General features: G+C 43.2%; 1 protein-coding gene across 1 annotated transcript; it reads right to left on the reverse strand.

Moving 5' to 3' along the window:
- Window positions 1–2,252: 2,252 nt before the first annotated feature.
- LOC148904605 (uncharacterized) lies at window positions 2,253–4,268 on the reverse strand. Its single transcript, XM_089025025.1, has one exon. It carries the CDS (start codon window positions 4,266–4,268, stop codon window positions 2,253–2,255), a length of 2,016 nt encoding a protein of 671 aa, XP_088881151.1.
- Window positions 4,269–11,000: the final 6,732 nt, after the last annotated feature.

The raw sequence follows: 11,000 nt of genomic DNA on the forward strand, positions 1-11,000 counted from the left end.
AGAGAAGCGAAATCACCTGGTGTCTCTGAAGGCCGCGTACTAACCAACTGAGCTACACCTGCTTCTAAACGATAAATGAAAAGAAAGTCCATTTTCAAAAACTCATGAACAATTCGTTATTCTTCATGTAAAGAAAACTAATGAGATATCCGATCAGAGCCCAGAGGAAGATCACTGAGTGATCTTGATACCCAATCATATTTTAATTTCCATTTATATCCCTAAAAAACTGAATTACATTTCGTTAGCCTTATAATTTGACTGAAAGATTAATTCCTTAAAAAAAATTAATTTCCCTTAGTTCGTATAATCATAAGATTCGGCGCAGTGAGACCAAAAAAAGGCTCAGCAGCAGTTAGGGGGACTCGCGGTCACCATTCGGAATTGCCCGGGAATTACCCGTGTTTATGCACTAGCGTCCCCCGCGGGAATTACCCGTGTCCCGTTATATGTTGCGCGAATGTTAGGAATATTTGTCTTATATATGCATGAATGTAAAAAGTTCGCCAATGACTTCTGTATAATTTGCCTAAGATCCAAAGTTAACATACCCAAGCCTCGGGGTTTCTGGTGTTGTGGTAAGAAAATGCAAATAGAAGATGACACGTCAGCACAGTGTTACGAGTGTGGTAAAAATATTCGCAATGCCGTACCAAATGCTACCAGAGAGCAGTATTACGCCAATGGAGGTCGTAAGAAGACCCCATACAAGAGAATAAAATACTTCCGAGACTGGATGAGTCATATCCAAGGTTTACATCCGGTATATTTAAGCGACGAAGTAAAGAAGAAAATCATAGACCATTTAGAAGAGCCAACCCCGCAAAGTCTACGGAAGACATTGAAAAAATTAAAGCTAGGGAAATATTACAAAGCTATTCCCTATCTTTTGTCTGAAATTACCGGTAAGTCTATTCCCGAGGTTTCTGATATGACAAAAGCCGAGTGGATGTTTTGTCGGCTGGATAAGGATATTCCTTATTACCCTGACGTAATTTACGAAATATTTTACAAAATAGACCCCAACCACCCCCTGTTAAGATGGATTCCGAGAAAATAAAAATGCAAAACTGGCGTTTATTTTGCCAGAAACCCCACTGGGGAATGCATCGCGCAGAACACCAAGCTATCCCCAGTGGGTTTTTTTGCATTTTGGGCTTACGGGGCTTATTTCATCCCGCGCCAGAGGCCCTCTAGTACATACACATATATCTTTCTTACGACCCACCAGAGGGTGAACTCCGGACAGCGTCCCGAGACACCCCCTGACTTTTCCAATCGCGAAACCCCCCATCGCGGGGTTGAATCGCACTTTCTATCTTTTCCACCCCTCCCCCCACGGTTGCTGTGAGTGGGGGAGGCTTTTTTTTCACTCACAGCAACCGGTCCAAATGCGTCTACAGCGAGGCTTGAACTCGGGACTTTAGGCCTCCCCAGCTCCAAAGTCCACGATCACAAGCGAACGCCAGACACATCTGGACGCTTATGTATGTGAAAATTATTATATTTAATTTGCATATGAACCAGACAGCCGGCGTTCGATATGTAAATAGAATCCTGTCACGATATTTACTGAGCAAGCTTTCTTTGAAGCTCTTCTTTTGCCCCCTGGTAGATCTTTTTGCGAGATTCCTCGGAAAGATCTTTTACGACTGTTTTTTTATTCCTTATGTCCGACTTTAATTTCTCGTTGTTGGCACTGCTTGTCCCATACTCTTGATTTTATTTCTTACACATACGTAAAACGTACGTATGTGTAAGAAATAAAATCAAGAGTATGGGACAAGCAGTGCCAACATCGTAAAGAATTTGTGTACGAAGGGACGAAACTGCGAGCACCAACTAACCTAAGACAAAGAGAACAAGAGAACTACACTAAAAACTCATTAAAGGCTTTTCAGATCTAACACACCGGCCCCTAAGTGTGATGATAACGAACACTTATCCAACTTAAAAAACTAATTGGATCTGAATGTCAAAGCAAAATCAACTAATGTCCTAATATTAATGTCCTAAGATATAGCAAAATAACTATAATGAATTAAATAATAAATTGAATTAAATAATGAATTAAATAATAACTTACATTAATAAAGTTCTTAATGTTTTCTTCCAGCTTTTCTTCCAGCTTTTCTTCCTGCTTGTCTTCCTGCATGCTTGTCTTCAAGCTTGTCTTCAAGCTTGTCTTCAAGCTTGTCTTCAAGCTTGTCTTCGAGCTTGTCTTCAAGCTTGTCTGTCTTCTTCCTTGTCTTTCATCCGGTTTCTTTTTCATCTGCTCCTACGAGCAAGCATAACTTTGTGATGGGACTTTCCAGGATCGTCGATTTGGTTTTTAACTTTACTCTGCGAACAAATCCTTTGACATCTTCAAATATCTGAATAACTCTTCCTAAGATCCATTTGTTGCGGTGAACATTTTGGTCCATAATTAGTACGATGTCATTCATCTTTAGATTTCTGCTGACCTTACACCACTTGTGTCGGACTTGAAGCGTGGGTAGATACTCACGAGTCCATCTTCTCCAGAAGATGTCCGTTAGGTATTGAACTTGTTTCCATCTTCGTCGTGTATAGGTATCTTCTTTAGAAAACAATCCTAGCGGCAACAATGGTTCTGATTTTAACAGTAGTAAATGATTAGGTGTCAGAGGTTCCAAATCGTTTTTGTCGTCAGACACCGTTGTGATTGGACGACTGTTAATAATTGCCTCTACTTCGCACATGAGCGTTAACAGGTTTTCATCATCGAGTGTTTGTTCCTTGAGAAGAGCACATAAGATCTTGCGAATCGTTCTGATTTGGCGTTCCCATACGCCTCCATGATGAGAGCCAAAGGGCGGACTGTAATGCCATTGAATGTTCTTTTGCAGTAGACTTTCATGGATTTGTTCTTGATTCCAGTGCTTAATGCATTCTCTCAACTCTTTATCGCCACTTGTAAAATTTGTACCATTATCGGAGAACATCTCTTCAACTTGGCCTCGTCTGGCAATAAATCGCCTTAGTGCTAACAGAAATGAGTTGGTATCTAAACTGCTAGCGATTTCTAGATGAACGGCTCTCGTCGTCATACACGTGAATAAGACGCCATAACGCTTAACAAGACTTCGACCGCGGCGCACGTAGAATGGGCCAAAATAGTCAACTCCAACGGCAGTAAATGGTGGCTTGTCTGGTGTTAACCTTGCATCTGGCAGATCTCCCATCTTCTGCTGTAGTGGAGGAGATTGCCTACGTCGACAGTCGAAACAGTTTCCAAGGGCTTTCTTGATAGCTGCATTAGCATTTATGATCCAATAACGTTCGCGCAGGAGTGCTAGCACGTGTTGTGTACCAGAATGACCAGAGATGTGATGATAATCGTTGATAATCAAGTTCGTCACATGATGATTCTTGGGAAGTATTATTGGATGTTTGGCTCTTTCACTTATTGGCGCATTGCGAAGACGTCCTCCAACACAGATCAAGTTGTCTTTTACCACTGGATCCAGCTTGGACAAGGGACTTGATTTTCTTACGACGGATTTTCTTGGAAGACCATCAAGATTTTCTTCGAGGGCGCGCATCTCTTGATGAAAAATTTGCCACTGAACGTGTCGTAAAATCTCTTTTTCTGCATCTTGCATTTCCTTCAAGGAGATTGGTGTATTTGACTTGAGAGAGGTTTCTCTTGTGCATGCAATCTCTTTGTGTTCTGCTTGAAGAGCTTTCTTGATATTCTGGAAATATCTTAGTATCCATGCAATAATCTTCTTCAGATGATACCAGGATGAGAATTTCTGGAATATCTCATTTGCGGCGTTAGGCCTGGTAGATGTCGTGCATATTTTCGCTTCTCTTTTAACTTCTACATCATCTTCCAGCGAACTTATCATACCTTTCGGTCTTTGAGGCCAAGCATTGTTGTCTTTCCAAAGAAAGTTTGGACCATTTGCCCACTGTTTGCTCTTGAGTAGTTCATCTGCTGACAGACCTCTTGACGCATGATCGGCGGGATTGGATGATGAGTCTACGTACTTCCATTGTGAAGGATCTGATACTTCTCTAATCTGAGCAACTCTATTGGCTACGAATGTATGGAATCTTGCTGTCTCGTTTTCCACGTATCTTATCACTGAAGTACTGTCTGTCCAAAATATAGATTCATCTATTTCATACTCTAATTCTTCTTTGATCATCTTGTCAAGACGAACAGACACGGTCGCTGCTGCTAACTCGAGGCGTGGTATAGTTATCTGCTTGAGTGGGACTACTCGAGACTTAGCCATAATAAAGGAGCAATGAATTTTTCCACTGCAACTCACAATACGCAGGTATGAGACTGAGCCATAACCAGTTTGAGACGCATCAGAGAAATGGTGAAGTTGTGTAGATGTCACTTGACCAAAGTTCGTTGGCTTGTAGCATCTTTCGACTGTGAATTGTGCAAGCTTTGGTAGGTCATTTAACCACTTTTGCCACTGTTGATGGTGTTCTATTGGTATCTCTTGGTCCCAATCTAGCTTGAGTCGGCACAAATCTTGTAAAAGGGACTTTGCTTGTAATGTGAATGGTGAGACAAATCCTAATGGATCGTACAATGCGCTAACCATGGATAGTATACCTCTTCTTGACGGAGTGCGTTCCTTGAGATTGATCTTGAAGCCAAATTTGTCTTGTTCGATATTCCAGTTCACACCTAGCGCTCTTTCGATGGGCAGATTGTCTTTAGCTAAGTCCAGTTCTTTGATGTTTTTGTTTCTTTCAGATTCTGGTATAGTACTGATAACGTCACGACTGTTGCTAACCCACTTTGTTAGGCGAAAACCTCCTTTCGACAAGAGCTCACTTAATTCTTTGGAGTGTGTAATTGCATCTTGAATGGTTGGCAAAGACTTGAGACAATCATCCACGTAAAAGTTGTTAAGAACTGTGCTGACTGCGCTGGGACTGTAATCTTGCTTGTTGTCTAGGGCAGTTTTACGTAAGGCGAAGTTGGCGACACTTGGTGACGATACTGCACCAAATAAGTGTACATTCATTTGATACTCTTCCAATTCTTGATCAATGTTACCTTGTGGCCACCACAGGAAGCGTAGAAGATTACGATCTTGTTCCGGTACTCTAACCTGGTGTAACATTGCTTCCACGTCTGCCATTAGCGCGATATTTTCTTGGCGGAATCTAAAAAGAACGCCCGGAAGTGTGTTCGTAAGATCGGGTCCTTGCAATAAGTGGTCGTTGAGTGACATATCTTGGAACTTTGCAGAACAGTTGAAGACAACGCGTACCTTTTCCGGCTTGTGTGGGTGATATACGTCATGGTGAGGTAAGTACCAAATTTTTCCTTGACTTTGATTCAACATGTGAAGTGGGATTTTACGAGCAAAGTCTTTAGAGAGCAAATCAGACATGAAGTTCTTGTAATCTTGATGCAGCTTGAGATCTTTGGTGAACTTTTTCTTTAACCATTTGGCACGTGAAATGGCTTGAGGCTTATTGTTGGGCAAGTGGAGTTCTGGATTCTTGAAAGGCAGATTGATGTGGTAGTGACCGTTCTTTAATTCCACCGACGACTCGACGCTTGTTAAGAAACGGCGCTCCATCGGAGACATCTCAGTTCTGTGATTACTGATAGAATCGTTGAATTCTTGGTTAAAGAAGTCTATCATGATCTGATTCAACTGTACGTCTGCCTTGACCAGAAAATTAGAAATACGAGGAGATTCTTGACATCGCTTCAATGGTCCATTGATTGTCCATCCTAGTTTTGTTCTAGTTGCATATGGACCACCGTACTGGCTGTGGATTACTTCTTGTGGGTCTAAGGCCTCCGGGACATCACTAGCGACAAGAAGACCAACCTCGATTCTAGAATCAGGAGACATGATCTGTACATAGTTACTTAAATGTGGCCATCTATCTACATCCTCTTGGGTAGCGATATCCGCTTTGTCCACTGGGATCTCTTGCTGGGTGAACAACGATGGCAATTTAATCAAGTGATTCTCATCCATATCTGCAATCTCTAGACCTCTGATTAGGAAAGTATCTGTCAGATCGTCTTTCTTTCCTAACGTAGTCAGTGAAATCTTGGTCTTTTTACCATTAACGTTCAACTTCTTCATCAAAGACTCGGTACAGAATGTCGAGGTACTACCACTGTCTAAGAGGGCATATGTTATGATGAACTGACTTGTACCTTCTGGTCTGATTTTAACTGGTAATACAGCCATACCTGTACTAGATTGACCGGCCCCTGTTGAGCATGTGTTTTCAGCAATCTTAATACATGTATTCGTCACGGGAATAGCGTTGATCATGGGAACCTTTTGTAGATTCTTCTTGGTACCATTAACTTCACGGGTTGATGATTGTTCATGATCGTTCTTGTTAGGATCACCAATATCACCTGGAGGATTGCTTCTGATCGAATTGGTATGCAGAACAGCTGGATGACTTTTAGTGCAGTCAGGAAACCTACAAACTTGTTTCTTGGTGCATTCTTTGACAGTGTAATCATCAGCAAGGCAACCAAAACACAATCGTTTCTTCATGAGAAATTCTATTCGTTCTTTATACGGCTTTCTTCTAAGAGCATTACAGTTCTCCAATTCGTGGTTCGAGGCGTTACAATACACGCAGCACTTCTGAGGCGAATCTGTATCGTGGCTGTCCTTGTGGGTTTTCTGTGTACTGTTAACTTTGGCTAGTACGGCGAGACTCGATGTTCTGGCGGTAAGAGGATTATGTCTGACACTAGGCTTGACGGTACTGGTACTCCGGGACTTGTCTCTGGGGGTCTCTAGTAAAACGATCTTTCCAAAAATAGGATTAGTGGCAATTCTTGCTTCTTGATTAACGTAGTCTACTAAGTTGCAGAATCTGACAGATTGTTGATGAACTTCCATAATATCGTCTACCTTACGACGCCAACGGTCTCTCATATTGTATGGCAACTTTAAGACTAATCGCTTTATGTTGTCTGGGTGGTCAAACTTATCCAAATACTTGTTCCCTTGCATGGCATTGACGCAGCTATTTAAGAAGATGGAGTATCTATGAAGAGCGACGGCATCGTTGTTTTTGATTTCTGGCCAATTTAAAGCCGTTTCTACGTAGGCGGATGCGATTCTATAGTGATCTCCATACCTCTTCTGCAGAAGCTGTTTTGCGTGTAAATATCCAGAATGGGGAGCCATGAAGTGGCATGAGCGAACCAGTTCTCTCACTTCACCAGTGGTATGCTGTTCCAAGTAGTGGAGTCTTTCGGTGCCGTTAGTAGTTTTAGCTTCAATAAGACTTTCAAAGGCATGTATAAATGTCTGATACTCTAGTGGATCACCACCAAACATAGGAACTTGAAGGTTAGGTAAAGTACTACGCTGTTGTTGCGTGTGGAATAGCTTCATCATTTCATTCTGCTGCATCTGGAGACTAATGAAATCTCTCATAGTTTCTTTGCTGTCGTCATAGGTCGGACGCGAACTATCGTGATAGAGTTGTGGCTTGAATGAATCTTCCATCTCTCCATCAGTATTCTGGGGTCGTAACCAGTCGTTGCATCTTTTAAAGAAGGGCGGTGGTTTTAAGGCTGACTCGTCTTTTATGCTTCCATCGAGGGATGGTAATTTACGTGATCCATCATCTGCATTTCTATTGCTTTCAATATCGGCAAGTACTTTATCTTTTGCTTTGACTTTCTCAATTTCTGTCTCCAAGTTAATTCGGACTTCCTCTTGCTCCAACTCAAATCTTTTTTGATTTAGGATTTGCTTCTTTTCTAAAGCGGCAGCTTCTGCTTGTAGCTCTGCTAATCTAGCGGCTTCCTTCACTCTGGCCGAGGATACAGAACTTACCAATGACATATTTTTACTGGCTTTGCTGAATTTACTTGCTTTACTACTCAGGCTGGCTGCATCAATGTCGTCAGCAACGGTATCACTGCGTACTCGGGCTTTAACTTTATGCTTAGGCGGTTCATAAGACGATGCTTGTGAACGAAAAAACTCTCTCAAACGGCTCAACAACTGGCCTTTTTTCCCTTTCACACTGAGACCATAGAATTTGAGTTCTTCCTTGAGTTGAGGCACGGTCCATTTCTCCATGACTCGAAACACAAATTCTTTACGATGGTCTCAGTGTGTCTTCTTCGGCCAGAATAAGCGAGAATTCTACGTCGTCTATCTTTCTGTCACGCAAAGCCTTTGAGACAAGATCGGTAATCGTATTTACTTTAGCCCTTGACAGAGCTATTGTCGTGTCATGCTTGGATATTTTGCTTGACAACTGTTTCATAATGCCCGTAGCAACAGCCGAAATGATACCACAGGCTGCCCCAACGCCGGCCAAAGGAACTCCAACAATTATTCCCGGTCCAGTAAGCGAAGTAGCAACGCCGGAGCCCGTCAACACAACGGATATGGATCCTGAAGTTGTCGAAATCTTATGTAGCGTACTCCGGGCTCTGACGTACTTTTTTTGGACTTTTTCGTAGTGTTTTGTCTGCCCTTCCAAGTAAGCCAGGATTAAATTTGCTTTGTTGAGCCTAAAGTTTTCCGCGTTTAGTTCGTTAGGTCCCTCCCTAGGTAAATCAGGATAAAGTGGAGGTGCTGATGGTATAACATCCATTATATATACTAATGTACGACGCTTTTGGGAATGATATTGAGGAGCAGCCACATCATGACAACCGGGATTACTGGAACTGGAGGGCCTTTAGGAAGATGTTTCCGCATGCAGACCCCAGTAAGTTCGAAAGAAGACCCGATGGGATTTACTATAACGGCTCCAGAATGTACAGCAATGCGGACTTGGAGCCAACGCTGGTGGGGCAAATAGACAATCAGCTGCAGCATTCCACGCCTACGGTACCTGTGCAGCATCCCACGGTAACGCAAGGTTGGTCAAAGGAATTATTGCTGGGCAGCAGTACTTATCCAATACCCGCGGTTTCATTTGATGAACATCCAAGTTTGAACCTAACGTTGAACATGCGGATCTCTAACAACCATTCCTTTCCGTTAAAGGTGCGAGATATCTTCAAAAACGTGCCCATTATTCATACCACCGCTAAGGAATCTCATGAATGGTTAAGCGGTCCTAACATGCGTTATTGGCCGCAGCAACTAAACTTTGCGGTTTGGTGCGCCACCAGCTGTTGTGGGGTAAGCGCCAAACTGATGAAGGAGTCGATATTTATGTTTCATTTTCACTTCACGGTTAGAAGAATACTGCATGAGATGGGTGTTATTGCGCTGCCAGGAGATGCTGCGTTCTATCCAAGAGATAACAAATACGACGTTCTAGCCTACGACAGACTTTGTAAGGAGTTTGGTGTCGTAGGGAAGGATTTCAGGTGCACCGTGGGCGCTAACAATGGGCTGGGACACGTTTGGGCTTATTGGGGGATTTGTGGGCACGAGCTAAGCGATAAGGAAGTGCATACGCTGCGGTTGCAGTGGGACACTGGGTATCACAAAGAAACCTACGACAGCAGCACCTTCTTCGAACCAAATACCAAAACTACTAAGGAAGTCAGGGATGGGCCTTTGTTCAAAGACGAGGGCGGTAAGTATGCCGGGGCCAATCCACTGATTATCAAAATTACCAACGACGAGCAAACGAAGCAATACTTTAACTTTATACCCCCAGAAGGTAAAGGACTAACTAGAGCCGGCCTTGCCCGTTTGAATCGCAGCATAGAAGCTTACGTGTATTCCATTTTGGGAGCCCAAGTAAATACCCGATCTAGCATAATTGGAAATACCGGCGCCGCAGAAGAGACGCGAGCCGAAGCTATGATTCTATTCGAAAGTTCAATCTTGGAGGGCGACATTAGCAAGGGCGTACAGCGTTACCAACTAGCTATACAAAATTCTAAGGCGAGGTTGGACTATGCAGTAGCCCCGGGTTGTTGGTTAATGCCTAGTAATTTATCTATAAATACTGGCTCTGTAGTAGGATACAACAACAAACTTCAACGAGCTACTAAGGATATGAAGTTTGGGGTAAACGACGTGAACTCTGACACCATCAGGAGGCACTTAGTTGAACAGCCTAAAAAAGTGCACCAACCACCTAAAAAAGAAGCATACCGAGCGCCTAAAAAAGAACCATACCGAGCGCCTAAAAAGGAGGAGGAATATGACCATAACCTACTAAAAGCCGGCCTAGCAGTCGCAAGCATTGGTCTGAGTTATTATATATGGCGATGAATAACCCCTACGTAGCTGGAGTAGATTGTGTTTATACGACTTACACAGGCGAGAAAAAATACACCCAGGCATCTTGGGTTGATGTCACGGGCATGTCCGTGAATTTGAACTACTCAGGAAAGAAGCTGATAATATGCAGCATTTGCATTGGCACGAGCAGCCACGCCAACGTGGGCTTCAGGTTCCTGGATGACAATGGCATACTGCAGCCTATGCGCGCGAAGACGAACAACAGGGAGCCTGTACATTTTTCCGTAGAGCCCAACCCAGCCAGCGCCGAAAATCTATCGGTTTGGACTTTCCACATGGTCGCCGATTGCCACGGGAAGGTAAAGCTGCAAATACGCGTAGACGATACCGGAAAGGTTACGGTAAATAGCATAGAAAATCAAAGAGATACGGCCTATAACCACAAGAGTATTAGCACTCTTACGGCGGTGAGCCTTTAGGCCTGAAATATATGAATAACCCACACGCGAAGGAAGATTGGTTCTTTCATTACTTGGAGGAGAAGAGGCATGAAAAGGATGGTGGTTGGCACGATACTGGGTTGTGGGTGGAGGTCGGGGGCTTGGGATTGATCGTGTGCACCATTAGCATTAACGCGCGGAATAACTGCAATGCCGGGTTTAGGATTGTTGACGAAAATGACCACCCATTATTGCCTTACGGGGAAAAAAATAATAATAGGCCCCCAGTTCATTTCACGTTTGAGCCCTCACCTCTGAGTGGGGAAAACCAAACGCCGGTGACTTTTCACATGATAGCCAATTGTCAATATGCAAAGCTCCAAGTTTATCCCAG

The sequence above is a fragment of the Actinia tenebrosa genome, unplaced genomic scaffold (assembly GCF_029948245.1).
Source record: "Actinia tenebrosa isolate PJP-AT-01 unplaced genomic scaffold, QUT_ActTen_1.0 PGA_scaffold9__36_contigs__length_13948895, whole genome shotgun sequence".
Taxonomy (NCBI): domain Eukaryota; kingdom Metazoa; phylum Cnidaria; class Anthozoa; order Actiniaria; family Actiniidae; genus Actinia; species Actinia tenebrosa.